General features: G+C 29.1%; 1 protein-coding gene across 1 annotated transcript; it reads right to left on the reverse strand.

Moving 5' to 3' along the window:
- Window positions 1-332: 332 nt before the first annotated feature.
- LOC142326883 (uncharacterized) lies at window positions 333-12098 on the reverse strand. The gene is made up of 4 exons (XM_075369616.1): window positions 11890-12098; window positions 8851-9060; window positions 2455-2538; window positions 333-555 (listed from the first exon to the last, which is right to left on the reverse strand). The coding sequence occupies exons 1-4, from the start codon at window positions 12090-12092 to the stop codon at window positions 504-506; spliced, it is 549 nt and encodes a 182-aa protein (XP_075225731.1). The 5' UTR covers window positions 12093-12098; the 3' UTR covers window positions 333-503.
- Window positions 12099-17080: the final 4982 nt, after the last annotated feature.

Raw genomic sequence — 17080 nt, forward strand, 5'->3', positions numbered from 1 at the left:
GTCCTCGCTTATACATTTATTCCATATTAGTATGTATTCTCAAAAATAAAAATTAAAGTATTTCTTACTCAGAAAGGAAGGTTGAAACAGGAAGTGAATGAATATCCGATTTAACCATGAACTCATAAACGTGGATATAGTCATACAAGACAGTTGTATAAGAAGTATAGTATAGTTGTAAAAGAATTTTATACGCTCAAGTGTAGCCAAATCAGTTTGCTCGCGCAGACTCACACACACACACACACACACACACACACACACAATATATATTTAAATTCATGGAGGAGAAATTTATGTTTAGGATTTAAATAAAATTTAAAAAATTGATATTATGATTGCAAACACTTTATTTTAAAACATATTACAGATTCTTTAACATATTACATTTAATATATATATATATATATATATATTGGGGTAAATAATATGGATTAATTTTGAAACGTAGAGCCCGGTTTACGGCGTCGTTTAATATATTAATATTTAATTCCTTATTAATATTAATAATTCTTGTTTTCTTTTAGTAATTGGTTCATTGCTGGTCCACTAGTGCTGAACAAAGGAGAAAAAAATGGTTAGTATTTATTTTAAAAAAATGACTTTAGTCATGACATTATACTAGTAAAATATAATTATATTAGTAAAGTATACATTTGTTAAAATATATCAAAGGAAACTGTACCGCTATATTACTCTAAGATTCCAAGCAATGCTTAATCCAAGGTAAGCAAAATATTTCCGCTTTTTATGTAATGCATTAAATTATACATAAAGCCGACCGTCTCGGGACAGTGGACTGAGTCCCCTGAACCTGCGGAACCCAGGCGAATCTCGAAGCCTTCCGGGATCATAGAGCCTACCTCAAGGCTGCAGAGCTCGTTTCGCTCACCATTGCCGTCTTGCAAGGGGGCTCTGCCTCCTGGATACCCGCAGTATTCGTTATCCTCATTGTAACGAGAATAATACTGATAAGTAAAAATTAAAGTAATCAAGCTTTATATAAACCTGAAAAAGAAACTGAATTACAAAAGACAGAATAATAGTAACTATGGTAATTAAAGTACACACACCTTTGACGACGAAAAATTCATAACTATTTCTGTTGCCAAGGTGACAGAAAAAAACTACTGAAGTAAAAGGATTAATGTTTTGTTTTAATGAATATCTTTAATTCACAACTTTCATCCCAAAGAATGCTACTAGGGCTTCGGTCTATAGCTTAAAGCCTTTCTTAGGATAACACAGTGTATCTGGCAAACTGAAAGCAATCGGTCGGTTGGTTCTCGCGTGGTGCGAGAACAAACAAACTGAGAAACTTTCGGCTTTATTTAAAAGAAGAAAGATATAACTATTACATTTTTCTTTTAATATTAAATTTCAGCCCTGTTTTACTTGCTCTCAAGTGTCGTTATTTAATAAAAGTCGGCTACAATATGTCAGTATTAGGTCAGTTCAAGGGCTTTGTTTATATGTGCGCCCAGTAAGGTATCGTCTCGCTAAGAATTCCTTATTTTCTTAACAATAATACAAATATGTGTATTTACGGATTGTGTTAGTATTTATTCAGAGAAATATATGAAGCTGTGGATCCGATAAAAAAAGACGGTGAAATTTAGTGAATTCAGTACGGATTGATCTGTTGAAGAAGTTAGTTTTAAATACAAATATGAATGCTATTTTTGTGAAAAAATGTTTTAATTTTCCTAGTATGTTACAGATTGAGTCAGAAAGTTATTTTTAAAAGAAGAATATTTTAATTCATGTTGTGTATGGGATCGATATTTCCTTAGAATTTGCGAAGGTTTTACTCTAACTTTTTAGGGAAAAATTTAATTTCTTTATCTTGATTTTCCTGTTGCAGTTGCCAATATATAATTTCACCAGTTTATTTTAATTTTTTAATGCATCTTAATGAATTTAATTTAAGTTACTTAAATTAAAATCTACAATAGTATGGATATTAATCCATACTATTGTAGTATATCCCTATTGTAGTATGATTAATATCCATACTATTGTAGACCCTTAACTGTAAAACCTACCCCACAGAAATTTTTAATCCAACATCGAGGTCGCAATCAAATTTATCAATAAAATTCTCCAGATTTATAACGCTGTTATCCCTAAGGTATCTTAATCTTAAAATAAAAAAAGATCAAATACCATAAAAAAATGTAAAAAAAATTATTATTTTAGTAAAATAATTATTGTACAAAATAGTATTAAATAAAGTTTTATTAAGAAATAATAAAAATTATATTAGTTAAAATAATTAAAATGTTAGTAAATAATTATTTCAGTAAAAATCGAAATAGTTATTAGATCTTAATGATTTTATATTATATTGTACGTATTTATTTAATTTAATAATTTTGAGGTTAAGAAAGATGCATTCTCAAACGTCATCATTTGTGGCATCGTTATACTTATGAAATTAAGCGTAGTACTTACGGTGGGCTATCGTTGGATCCCGTGAGGGTACTTTGTCCTGGTAAGCCTCTCTGGACAGTATCAGAAACTCCATTCAATAATGAGCTTTGATAAAAACAAAGTATTTATGTTAGTTTTACTTCCGAATTTCTATGCAAAGAATCAAATATAATACAATACATGTTTACAATACAACCAAGTTAACATTTCACGCGAAAAAAAAAATATGAAGTTAAGATTTATAAACTGCCAGTTGAGTCAACAGCCAAATACAAGTACAAACGGTTGTCAAGCATTTATTGCAGCTGTTCGTACATAGAATATTAAGCGTTCTTATTTTCTTTTATTATTAATAACAAAAATAATAAATGTCTATTATTGTTACTATTTGTACTGAATACGGATATTAATATTTAATTCTTGTTTGCTTATTTACGAAATTTTAATCTATCATTAAATTTAGTCTACTATTTCTTTTATTTTATCGACTATCAATTTTTTTTTTATTATTAATTTTTCAATTTTCAGTAGCAAAACCGTGAACAAGGACAAGTTCACAAACACGAGGAAACCGTATGTCCATAGGAAGATAGACATATTATTAGTAGTGTTATTACTTTGATAAGAGAAAAAAACAAGTAGAATATTTTATATATTTCAAACGGGACTACCAGCTGCGTGCATTGTAGGTCGGTGTTGATCACAGCATTAAGCTGATCAAATACAGATGAACTGTAATTTGTTTATGCAGTACTTATATCTTATGCAGGCAGATCTTTATTTATGCGTTTATATTTAATATATATATATATATATATATGTGTGTGTGCGTGTGCGCGCGCGCGCGCGCGCAGTTTTATATGCCAATCTCTCCTCAATAGAAATTGAAAACATATAACGAATACACGAAGTAAATTATCTTATCAAATATGTAAAAGGAGATGGCGGTGTGACAGTAGTGGGAAACTGAAATACTGCAGTAGGAGAAAGACGAAAAGGAAGATCGTTGGAGAGTATTGACTACGTGAAGGGATAAAATAAGTACTGGGTTGAATAAATTTTCCACTATGGATAAACCAGTGTTTCCAAACTTTTTTTTAAACGCCTTAAAAATATGTCTATCTGCATATCAGTTATCCAGACTGTACGGGACGGTATCAGTTAGATTATACTCGTAAGACGATGAGACAGAAATTTTTAAACCGGATTTTGAACTTTAAAATATATCCAAGTGGAGTAGTTAATTAAACTATTATTTAGTTGTGATAAAATTTGAAAATTGTTGATAAAAAAATGAGAAAGAAAAGATGAAGATAAAATGGTGTAAAGTTAAAATATTAAAATCGCAATTGGAAGCCTAGAAGTTACCGCAAGAGAATATTCAGTTGAAAACAAGGAATGAAGTTAAAAAAAATAAGATGGCAGAGGAGACGTTAAATAGAAAAGTAATATTAGATAGAAAACCATAAGATAAATTATAATTAATGAATGATTGCAGCAAAAATAAGAACGTAAAAAAGATAATAAAACTTGAGAATTGTATCGATTTAAAAGAATTCTAAGTAATAGAAAATTCAAAGTAAGCAAAGTAAAATTATTTGACGGGGAGATGTAGTGGGGCAACAAAAAATATAATTGAATATATAGATGTAGCACACGGAAAAAGAAGAGAAAATTTTGGAAAACTGAAATCAAAATTTATTACGTATAGAATTTTGAATGAAAACCCCATTATTGGAAGAGAAGAAGAAGCTAATAGATTTTAGGAATTCATAAAACATAAAAAAATCATCCAATAAATTGCTGGATGAGGAATAAAACGCTGGTGATGATTTCATGGGAGACTGTAGTAGTGAATTTTATCAGTGTTGATTGATTTAAATGAAAATAGATATAATAAATCGACGATTTATTATTTTTATTCATTTGGTTGGTTAGTCGACATACTTTCGATTGTATTAGGATTTCTCCCTTCTCCTGTGATTTCTTAAATCAAGTTTTTGTAATGTGTCGGAATATATTAAACAGTTTGATTAAACTATCGATTCTCAGAAAAAAAAAGTGCTTCACTTGGATACAAACCGATTTTTCCGGCCAATAATAATACTGCATACCAAACACCTTGAATCACCTAACAGAGGTCAGCTAACTCTAACGAACATTAATTTAACTAAAACAGATAAATGGAATAAACTATTTGTCGTTAACAGATCATTTGCTCAGCAAACTGTTGTTGTTAATATTAAATACGCTGTAATTTAAGTCCTAAGATCGAACAATTTCAAAAACCAAATAAATCGTATGAAAATATTGCAATATTAAAGTGCAGAATAAAAGGGTAAAACTGTCAAATCTTGTCAAGTCGTTCAGTAGAATGACTTCGGCGAGAGTTTGTCCGACGGCGGAAACACCAAAGACTTGACTTATTTACTCTGATCAATTGCAAATCGACATTTCAAAATTGTTTAAATTGTTTAAAATATTAAAAAAATAATGATTTTGATGAAATAAAGCTACATATCATCGCAGAAATAGATGTTCTTATTAAATATAGGTTTTTTTCGATAAATATATTATAATCTTTGTAATTTCATGTTTTTTAATTTGAAAATGTGAAATTTATTTTCTTCCAACCCGTTTACGAATCGCGTCGCTAGATAGCAGTAGTACTTAACCCACCGGGTTGGTCTAGTGGTGAACGCGTCTTCCCAAATCAGCTGATTTGGGAAGACGCTGATTTGGTCTTCAAATCAGCTGATTTGGAAGTCGAGAGTTCCAGCGTTCAAGTCCTAGTAAAGCCAGCTATTTTTACACGGACTTGAATACTAGATCGTGGATACCGGTGTTCTTTGGTGGTTGGGTTTCAATGAACCACACATCTCAGGTATGGTCGAACTGAGAATGTACAAGACTACACTTCATTCGCACTCATACATATCATCCTCATTCATCCTCTGAAGTATTATCTAAACGGTAGTTACCGGAGGCTAAACAGGAAAAAGAAAGAAAGAAAGATAGCAGTACTTGATAGTACTATGTAGCGTACAAAAACTTGATAATTTATACTTGAAATAATGAAATTTAAAAGAGATTATACTAGTTTTATTAAAAAAGGAATAAATAAAACAGAAATAGATTGGTAAAATTTTAATTTTTTATAAAGTTATAAGTGCAATATTTCATCATGGGCAGTCAATGAAGGAAGGACATTGTACTAGCATGTTCAAAATTGGGAAAAATTGGATTGAAATTAAAGATTTATTAATAGCAAAAAAAAGTTGGCCACAAAATTCCAAAATCTTGTATGTTTTAGTTTTAGGACTAATTTGATTTTTTATTAGATACGTGAATACAATCATCGAAAAGTTATTAGCAAACACACGACAGATACCAGCATTTTTATAAATATAAAAATAAAAAGAGTTTCACTTTAACAAATGAATAGAAAACAAAAAACAGGTGATATCCAAACTCCAAAAACAACAAAATTGTTAAGGTTTCGGCGAGAGTTTGCCTGTTAATTGAAAACATTAAAAATCGAAAATCAAAATTCAACAATTTACGTATTTAATTATAGTTCTTCAAACAGACATCTGAATCAAAAAAAGTACAGATGTGTATGAAAAGTGAGGTAATTGTTTTATTTATTTTTACTACTTCATTTTCTCAAACACAAATATATACACTGTTAAATGTTTCTTGCTATATATTGAATATTAAATATTTTATTCCTCTACTAATATTGTAACTAAATGATAGAACTTTTTTAATACAAAACAAATATGAAATCATCGAGAAATAATTGGAGATAAACAATTGTTTTATATACTTAATAACACAAATTATATAATAAAAAATTCATCAAATTTTCTCAAATATGTTAATTGAAATTGCAAAAACTCTTGCCGACCCGATTTCATACTTTTAAGAACGAATTTGAACGAAACTTCAATATTCTACGCTTAACATTATTATTTATTGTTTGTTCTACGCAAATGCATTACGACCTCAATAATAATTTCAACTTTGTTCGTTACGGTGAAAAGATTCTATAAAGAAATATAGAAGTTTCTGATTTCAATAAAAAGATCACTTAATGAACAGATCAAGTGTTGATCAAAGATCAACATTAGGGGCAGTACGGGTCGTGACAATTTAAAGTGAATGTTACACACCTTAGTATGTAAACTAATTGTCATTCGTAGGTTTCTATTGATATATTTATCATATGTTCCTAATGGTTAAAAAGTCACACAATAATCTTATGTAATTTTACCTTTGATAGAATGGTTCTTTGATATTTTGAAAGTTTAAAGTGATGAATTTTTTTCTAATGTTGCTTTCACTCTAAAGTATCATAACTACCAGTAGTGCCTCTAATTGTACATTACTATTTTCAATTCTGAAATTATACAACATTTTTTCTAGAATTGAATTCATTTTTGAAATAAAGAAAATTACGAACCGTTAAAATTTTTTTTCTGCTAATTAATTAATTATTTTCAATGATTGAATCATTTGATACTGTCATGAATTAAAAATAATAAATCAAATTTTTTTTTCATTAACTTTAAACATTGTCAAAAATTCAAAGATAAAAAATTAAGTATATTTTCAAGAAAAATTCGAAAATAATTATATAAATTAAGATGCACATTATTTTGCGTGATACTCCCAAATTGCATCAAATTATTTTATATCATAGAACTTCTTATAAATGACTAATTAGGATTTAGAAGTAGAGAATGATTACTCATATGATTTGCATTATGAATTATTTGTCTTTCAGACAGTAAAGAAGTAGAACACTCGCTTATGGATCATGAATTATTAGGATTTATGGAGTTGTTTAAAATATGAAATCGGGCCGGCAAAAACTTTTTGCATTTTTTTATTAAAAACGTTCTATCATTTAGTTACAATATTAGTAGAGGAATAAAATATTTTAAATTTATTTAATAGGGGAAGAAAATATGTACTGTGTATATTTTTGTGTTTGAGAAAATGACGTAGGAAAAATATATAAAATAATTATCTCGCTTTTCATACGTATCTTGTACCTTTTTTAATTTGGACAGTGTCTGTTTGAAGAACTATAATTAAATAAACTGTTGAATTTTGATTTTTGATGTTTTTAATTGACTGCAAACTCTCGCCGAAACCTTAATAATTTTGTTGTTTTTGAAGTCTGAATAATAAATTATATGAATTCGCTAGCATCAACCGAAACATCCTGCGGCCAATGAATTGAGAAAAATATTAAAATGTATCTTGTTTTTAAACGCAAAAAATAAGCAGTATAGCAATGTAATGGAAAAATTACTCATAAATATTAGCAGATTAAAATCTTTTTTCTCTTTTATCAACAGATTGTTATACAAACAGTTGTTTTCTTTTTTAACGAACAGTTCGTTTTTGTTTGGCAGAAACAACTGAAATCCTCATCTGCATCAAGTTACAGTGAAATACTAGTGTCTAATGCTCGATACTGGCATTTTTTTGAAAGAGTGTGTAAAAGAAAAAGAAATATTAAGTAATGAAATATAATCAGATTTTATTTTATTTTTTTTTTTAATCATATTGCCACTTAATATTTAAAGAAACTTTTCATTATACTTTTGTTGAATTTAGATTACATTATTTTTTGGGTGGAGCATTAATATTACCATTAAGATTACGTGGAGGACAGAAGCATATTTATAACGTTAATTCTAAATAAAAAGAGATACTATGAATCTTTTCGAAATTTTTAAACCTTGAAGATTCTATCCTTACAGTATACATATTTCTTCAAATTACCGAAAGCTGTTTACATAAAAAATATAAAAAAAATTGAATGAAAACGTTAGAATTATATTACTGGGATGTAGTAGCACTTGGACCAAGACTTGAATTATTTAAACGTTTTTATAATTATCTTTCACCGAAAGCTTATAACATTCAATTGTGTGAGAATGTTAAAGTTTTTCATTTTCTTAACACATTCTCGGCTTATCTCATTTGAAAATATACAGAATTCTTTTCAAAAAAAATGTTTCTTTAACTTTCGTTTGCATGCATATAATTGTTTTGTTATAATTTATTTATTTTTTTCTGTGTTAGATAATTTGTTTAAATCGATCGGCATATCACAATAACACTTTAAAAATTGAAGATATTAAATTGAGTTGGTTTATGTGATTTTAGTGGTTGGTAATTTTAAAATTGCTTTAGCACATTATGAAAATATTTCTCTTTTCTGTTTAAATAGAATAAAGAAAATTTATTTAATACGTATACCTTATAAAATTAATATTAATAATTACATTTACAGCTTTCTAAGGTGGTATTTATTATAAATAATATAATAAAACATATATATATATATATCTGAAACAAAAATAATTAATTTTGTTCACTTTTGTTGTTACACCTTACCTCGGATTAACATTTGAAGTGAGTTGTCCTTGAGCCTCCGCAGCTGCGCTTAAGGGTTGATTGGGGAAATTTAATGAATTTTGATATTTTGGTAATGAATTTGAATAATACATCTTGAGAATTTGTTGGATCTGTTCAAGCGAAGGGACATTTCTTTCAATCTGTTGCACGTTTGGTATACCGAAATAACTAGGAGGATTAGGTTGACTCCTGAAATAAAATATAAAAAAGTGGAAAATATTATTTATTGTATCTGAAAAAAGTCTCAAGTTTTATTAATTGAACCGGTTATAATCCAATATTATTTTCTGGTAAGTGCAATGAATAAAAGAAGAGTAATACAATAGAGAAATAAAATTCTGTTACATTTGCCAAATGAAACGAAAAGTTTTACTATCACATTTTCCAAGTGCGTTTCAATTAATAATAATTAAGTTTTTTCCTTTGTCGTTGAAAGAATTCCCTCACTAACTATACCTAGAAAAATTTAGTGGGATACCATATCACATGTTTTTTTTTTTTTTTTTTTTTTTTTTTTATGTAGTATTGATGATGTTTTGATGCTATAACATATTATTATGTATATTAATAGAACCAAAAAGTCTTGATTACTTTGCTCGTGTTTTTCATTGCATTTTGTTGTGCCCTCTTCTTTTGTTGGTGAGTAATTAGTTTATAATTATATTAATTTGGTTGCACATTTAATCAAAGAATCTTCTAAAGTAAGCTTTTCTATTGTCTCTTCTCATTTTGTTTCACCACCACCAAAATAAAAATCTCTAATTTTACACGGACAGAACTGTGGCATTATGTTTAATTACGAACTTTAGTAGGTTATTCTATAATAGATAAGGTTGCAAAAATTCTTATTTTTTGCGTGACAACCTTTAGATTGTAAGAAAAAACCTTTTATTACTGTATTCTCTTATGTTTATTTTTTAATGTTTTCGTTTTTTTCCTTTTCTTTTTACATTTACATATTCCGGGCTTTTTTATTAGAGGCTAAAATTACAATTACTCCATTACCATAATCTTCAGCGCCCTTTTTTGAACTTGAATTTTTTTTCTGGTATAATTTCATTCTACATTATCAATTAAAACAGGAATTCCTTTAAGCTTCCAAAAGACATTACTAATGTCTTTGTTAAAAGCCCTGTTTTGGTAAATTTTACATGTTATAAAAGTATGATCTTCAGTGTTTGTGAAAAAATTTTCACAACTACTTATTTAACTCACTTATTACTCTTAAACCCATTGATTAAGGGCTTCCGAAAGTTTTTATTTAAATATACGTTTTTTTATTTACTCCATCCATTTTTAACAAATCATTATCGTTAACGTTATAAAGACTTTTTTACAAATTTTCGTTTACATTAAAGCATATTAACTCCAACTCAGTAATCTGAGTTTATTTTTATAAATGTGTTGTTTTGAACTGCGTCTTGAACGAAACCCCTCAGAAAAAGAATCACAAGCGGTATTGTAAGCAATTCGTATTGTATATATAATATGTACTCGGTTAAAAACAGATTGATTTTACAAAATTGTATGATCAAAATATAGTCTAGAGTTGAACCGATAAATTAATCCGTTTAAATTTTGTAAAAAAATAAGCTGATAACAAAGTTGATATACTTTCCTGGCACTGCGTATTTACTCTTATATAATGGAAAAATAATGGTACATGAAAAATATTATCTAAGAATTGTCTTTTGAGATGGGGATAATTTTACTATGAAAGTTATTGTAAAATTATCATTGTACGTTTAAATTAAAAAAAAGTCGTTATTTTTTCTGCTCCCCACCTCCAAAATTACCTTCCAAGAAAATGTGTTGATTTTTCTGTGTTTACTACGTTAATTGAAGAAACTAAGAATTCCACTGAACAAAGAAAAATGAACCAATAAAAAGTTACCGAAGATTTTTTCTAGTTGTGGGGGTTGTATTACGATGAAATTTTATTGTAATATTGTTATTAAAAGTTTATTTTATTTTTATTTTTTCTCCTTCTCCCCCCGGGCGGATCCTGCAGTTAAGTATTGCGCAGCCCAGGGAGTGTCCTTTACTCTAACGGGCCTGCACGTCTCGGCCCGACAGTCAGATCTTACTTTGCGCCCGCCTCAAACCCCACCAGTAGGTTCCTTTGCTTCAGTAGGATCCACCAGGCCCCGCTCTGCCGTCCCAGGGTCCCTACTCCGGGAACCAGGACTCGGTATTTATGCCAATGCCTGTAACGGGGACACCCCGTTTATTATTTATTATTATTATTTATAATTATAAGTCTATTATTTAAACTTTTAATAACATTATTCAAAGATTAAGTGAACCAAAAAAGATTTTGAAAAATTCCAAAAATCGATATTTTTTAACTTTGATTTATGGGGTGTGGGACGTGATTAAAGCTCCCACCAAATAAAAATCTTCCAATAAATAAAAAAAACAGTTTTTTTCTATTTCTGGTGAAAGGGCAATGTTGGGACAAATCTTTTTAACCAATCATACATGCATATACTGAGATTAACGTAAAGTGGGATTATGTTTCAAAATTTTGGGAAAATTGACCCCCAAAGAAACTGTCTATCCCCTTGGCAGTATTGTTCAAAATTTTACCAACAATTTGGCCTGTATACACGAGTTTCTGTACAAAATTTCATCAAAATCGGTTTATCCAATCAAAGGTTATAAAACATCAAACACGCCAACACACATGTGTTGGCGTATGTATGAACATTACCCCCATTTTTTCTTTAAAACAATTTTTTTTTGGTCCCTGAGTTTTATAACGTCGAGAAACAACAAAAACCCACACCCCATTTTTTTTTTAATTATTAATTTCTATACTTTCCTTCTTGCAGCTACATCTTTTGCTGAAGAAGGAAAGTATGGAAATTAGAAAGCTGTTTGGAAAACTTTTATGCCAGGAAAGTAAAAACAAAAGTTATTGATGCGAGTAATTAATATATAGATAATAAATAATTCGTTAATACATTAACTATTTATAATTAAATACTAGTTATTTAATGATTAATTTCATCTTACGGAATTGGCTGCTGCGGTGACATATAGTTGTTTCCCTGAAAATCAAAGCTTCTTGGCTCTGGATAACGGTACGGGGGACTAACGTAACCACGGTTCCGCTGGTTAGGATCTTGCTGCCCTGCGTTACTACTATACATCCCTTCTGATGGTGCTAAATAAGCAACCATTAATAAGCTTAAGCAGATTAAATTGAATCCTGACATTTTCAATTTATGATAACTTTTCAACTTATTCATTTCTTTTATACTTTTTAGACGATTTCAACTCATAAATATTTATATATGTTTTTTGTTTTAATACTTTGATGCCGCAGTTCAGGTGTAGAATTAAATAATTTTATTTCTTTATGTTCCTTTGAAGTTTTATTTTTGCATTTCAATGTACATGAATAATTTTTTTTAAATTCTCATTTGAAATCTTTTGTATTTTTGCTGCTTTTATTAATATATACGATTTCTTTGACAAAATTAAAAATGTGTTTGCTCATGCTCCATGTTAATTGAAACTGCTTTAAAGATTTTATATATATATCCATGTGTGCTAAAAGGATTTCTTTTTATTAATTAGCTTCTGTCCTAAAGAATCACTGATTCAAATTACCAAATTTTTTAATAGGTTTTGAATTGCCAAATACCTTTTGCGCCATAAGGTTTCTTCTAAACATATATAAATGTACATAGATTTTTATGTTTGATCACTAAATTGTGGTTGGTTGCGTTTAGAAACGCAAGCATCAATTTTCTGATATCTTATATATTTAAAAGATTGGATTGAAAACCTATTTCCAGTTCGTGTGGGCGCTCTATTGGTCGGATGGGCTGATTATTTGTTTTTATTATGTTCGGAAAGACATACAGATATGTCATCAAGTGTCATCGGACCCCAAACTTGAGTCTCCTCGTGAGAGTTCCTCAAAAGATTCTCATTTATTACTTAATTGAGGAAAATTCCGAGATTGTTACTCACAGAAAAAGCACTCTGAAGGTCTGTCGATGCTTGATCACATATCTACGGCCCATTCCGAGCGGAATAAAAAAAAAACATTAGGCCGATCCGCAGTAGAACGTCGGGACGGACTGGAAATAGGTTTTGAGCTCGCATTTTACGCTTACTGTATTTTTCATTCTTAATGTAGGAAAGGAAAGAGAGAATAAAGGGTAGCGGTAAGACGTGCTGTAAATGGAATAGGTTTTAGCCGATTTTTTAAAATGTATAATATTACTTTTTAGTAATAACGCTGCCGAGCAGCAGGGGACCACTAGTTATTTAAGAAAAAAACAAAACATTTCTTTTAACCGTCCACTTATCGACTTTTTTCGGTCATTAGGTGAGTATTAAAGAAGAAATTTTCATTTTTAAATTCCTAGGGAGGATAATATTTACAGTTACAAATTAACCATTTGAGGATCAATTTTAGTTTCTTGTGATCATGATTTTTCTAGTGCAGTTCACGAAATTTATAAAATTTTCCAAATTTTCATCATACATTAGCAGATTTTACATCGCTATGATTAGCAGACGGCATACTGAATTAGAACGCGTAGTTGTGCCTATACAAGATGCTCAAAAAGTTGAGGCCGATTATATTTTTCAAAAAAAAGAAAAACAATAAATAAAATTTTGATGTTATGAACAATATGAATTTGATAAATCAAGAATCTACATAGTACTTGGTAGATTGCTATTGCTAGAAGAAATACGTATTTATTTTATAAACAGTCAGACATTCGGTAAACTAATCTCAACGCAATTGCGAAATTAAAGATGTTTAAATATCTCAATTAAAATAGTATGAAAATATTCGTTTTATGTAGTTGGTTCTGGGAAACATCTACATGTTGTTAACTGCGGATAGATTTTTTATGGTTACTGCAGTATCTCCTACCATTTTGATATCACAGTATATTCTCAAAATTTTTTTTTAATACATTCATTGAAGAAGTAATTTTTAAATCAAAAACATAATGTAAATATTGCATATAATATTTTATATATATATATATATATATATATATATATATATATATTTTTTAACCTCCCTAGTGGCTAAGTTTTCAGTGTAGGATGAGCCAAAAGTTAACTTAAATCTAATCTTAAAATTTAAATAATCAATTATTTTATTATTAGGAATAGGAAATACAATTACTTTATTTTTAAATTTGGTTATAGTAAAATTGATTACACTTAATTAATGTTGTTCTTTGTGTATTTCCATAAACTTCTTGTTCCATTTCTGTGTTATGCGTACATTTAATATTTTTCCAAAATATATCTGCCCACAATTGATAAGTAGATACAAAAGATTCTGTCATTAGTTTTAAATCTTTGCAAGATTTTTTAACGATTTGTATTTACTTATTCCTACGTAAGGCTTACATGATCTTCTTTTAAAGTTTAACAGTTTTTATAAATTTTGTTTTGATGTTGATATGCAAAACAATAAATGAATAAGTGTTATGTACCAAGATCCTGATGATTTTAGGCAACCTGACCCGAATTGTAAAAGATACTATCAAAAATGACATAGCTATTCCCAATAATAACAAGACACCATGCCAAGCTTACTAGGAAAAGTGTGGAATAAATGGTTTCCCCTTGTCTTTCTAAGTGAGTCAAATAAACTGTAGCAATATATCAGCATGCCAACCTCAATAAATTTGTAGGTGATATACATACTAACTTACAAGTACATTTTCATTCTGTTCTTACTCACCTCAAGTGTACAAAGTGAGCATCATTATTCACAAAGAATTTAATTCTAACTAGGTATCTTTTACATCAGGTATTTAGCATACATCAGTCATAAGAGAGAATTGAGACAGTCTTACAACAAAGAAAAACCCTCAAATTGTTATCTATCAAGTGTCCCGAAAAAGAACTCGGCAATTTTAAATTAAATTTACATTATTACGTATAGAATTACAAATTTATATTTTATTACACGAAAGCATAAAGACTTCTTAATGTAACTTGATATAAACACTGTTTACAGCCCTGCTGACGTCAAACCGATAATCCACCTCATTCCACATTCTAGTAAACATGTCTGCACTAATTGCCGACTCGTCTGCTGTTATTCTTTGGCGTAGGTAGTCGAGTGATTGGATTTTTCCTTGATATACGATTTCTTTCGTAACGTAGCTATAAAAGAAGAAATCCTTCAGTGACAAATTGGAACCGTGCGGTGGCCAAGCCAAAAGAATTTTTTTTTACTTCATGGCCTTCAGCAAACTGTCGTTAAACACTACGCACAGCTTCTGCATGATGGGAACAGGCTCCATCCTGTTGGAAAATTAGCCCTCCATTTTTTCAATCGCGGAAACACAAATTTCTTTAACACGTCCGAATACACTATGGTCGTAATAGTCTGTTCATGGGGTAAAAAAATGGCCGTAATATTTGATGATGGATGATACACCCCAGAAATTCACTACCGGACGAATTCCCCTGATTCGTGTGAATTTTATGAACCCTATACTCGACAATTATGGCGATTCACGACTAAATAAAGATGAAATGTTGATTTATTGGAAAATAAAACGCTCTACAGGAAATTTTCATCAGTAAAAATTTACTCTAAACATAGTTGTTACAAATTTAACTCTTTGTGACTTATCTTTAGGTTAATTTCATGGAATAGCGACAATTTATAAGCTCGAAGTTTCAGTTGCTTGTTAACAATATCATAGACAGTGCTTTTAGGAATGTTTAATTTACAACTAGTACTATAAATTCAACCACTAACGTATTCTTTGTCATTCAGAGGATATTTATGACATACTCACATACAGTTTTTTTGTACAACAGTCACTGATTTTGTTTCTATGAACCGTTAAAATTACTGTATTTCTCTTGTGGCAACGACGTGGTTTTGAAGCCTGGACTCATAATAAGTTGGCCTATGCAACAGTCTGACCCAGGTGCTAACTAACTCTGTATCTCTAAACTAAATCTTAGTTGTCATTTCAAGATAACACATAAAACACTATTAAGTACTGCAAAGTAAAAACTATATTTGTTTTTGAAACAGCAGAATTTTTTTCTGATACCCTTTGGCCGTGCCAAGGAAAGTTTGATTTATCATTATACCAAAAAATTTCACTTCCTGTAGTAATGTTACCTATAATAATAATATTATCTTCTGGTTTGATTTATTTACTTTTAAAGCTTATGAATTTAAAATTATCTTCATTTATTACTTATATGAACCGAATTAGATATTGAAAAACATCACATATATCAATAAAAGTACCTCTGAGGTATTTATGTTAGAACTGATCTTTGTTATATCAACTGTATAAAATATAGTCTCTTTAAATGCCTGATGATAACTCATTGATATATATTAAAAATGAATTTCTTGCTTTTTCTTTATAATACATTTATGGCATCTTCTTCTAATTTCTGATACTTTCTGAAGTTCTGCTACTAATTTTTCACTCAGAGGTGATTTTAATATATTGAAGCAATATACTCATTATTTGGAAAAGATAAAGGCACATTTTTCGGTTATCATTTTTTGGCCTTGTTTTAAAATTAAGTGTACATAGGTGTTTGATTCTAGTATTTTTTATAATCGTTCAGGGACTATTCTTGCTTTGAACGTGTAATTAAACCTTCTTATGGCCTTATTATTTTTTGCTTACAATATTTTAGGACTACTCAGTATATTTCATGTATACTGTAGAATTATTATTTTTTGAAAACTTATTTTTGAATACATCTCTTCATTTTGACTATTTCTATGAACATTTTATAATAATATGTAAAAGTATCTTTAGAAAATCTCAATCTTTGTGACAGTCATGTGGGACTATTGTTATGTCATCTTTATTAAATTGATCTTTTATGACAGGTCGTTAATAACTGATATGGATTTGCCTACTGACGTACATGTTGATTTCCCTACTATCCAATGATTGTAGCATTTCATTGCACATTATTATTAACTGAAATCAACACTGTTTCCTCATTTGTTACTTTTCATCTGCCAAGTTAAGGTTTGAAGGTTATATTAAATTATTGGCAGTATCATACTTTTTAGGTTCTATTGGTTTTCATAATTTTTTTTTAAATTTATTTAAATTATTTAATTTGTAATATATTAAGTGTTTTCCTCATTTATAATTTATGTTTAGTTGCAATGTTTCCCGTTCACTTGTAAAGATGTGTTAAACTTTAGTAATTATCT

Source organism: Lycorma delicatula, chromosome 6, assembly GCF_047948215.1.
Source record: "Lycorma delicatula isolate Av1 chromosome 6, ASM4794821v1, whole genome shotgun sequence".
NCBI classification, from domain to species: Eukaryota; Metazoa; Arthropoda; class Insecta; order Hemiptera; family Fulgoridae; genus Lycorma; species Lycorma delicatula.

Bases quoted from the DNA above. Each gene is read 5' to 3' on its own strand.
- LOC142326883 (XM_075369616.1), bottom strand. From the start codon at position 12,092: ATGTCAGGATTCAATTTAATCTGCTTAAGCTTATTAATGGTTGCTTAT. The intron at 2,539-8,850 runs GTAAGGTGTAAC...TTTTTATCAAAG, and splicing joins ACTTCAAATGTTAATCCGAG to CTCATTATTGAATGGAGTTT. The intron at 556-2,454 runs GTAAGTACTACG...TCCTTTGTTCAG, and splicing joins GGATCCAACGATAGCCCACC to CACTAGTGGACCAGCAATGA.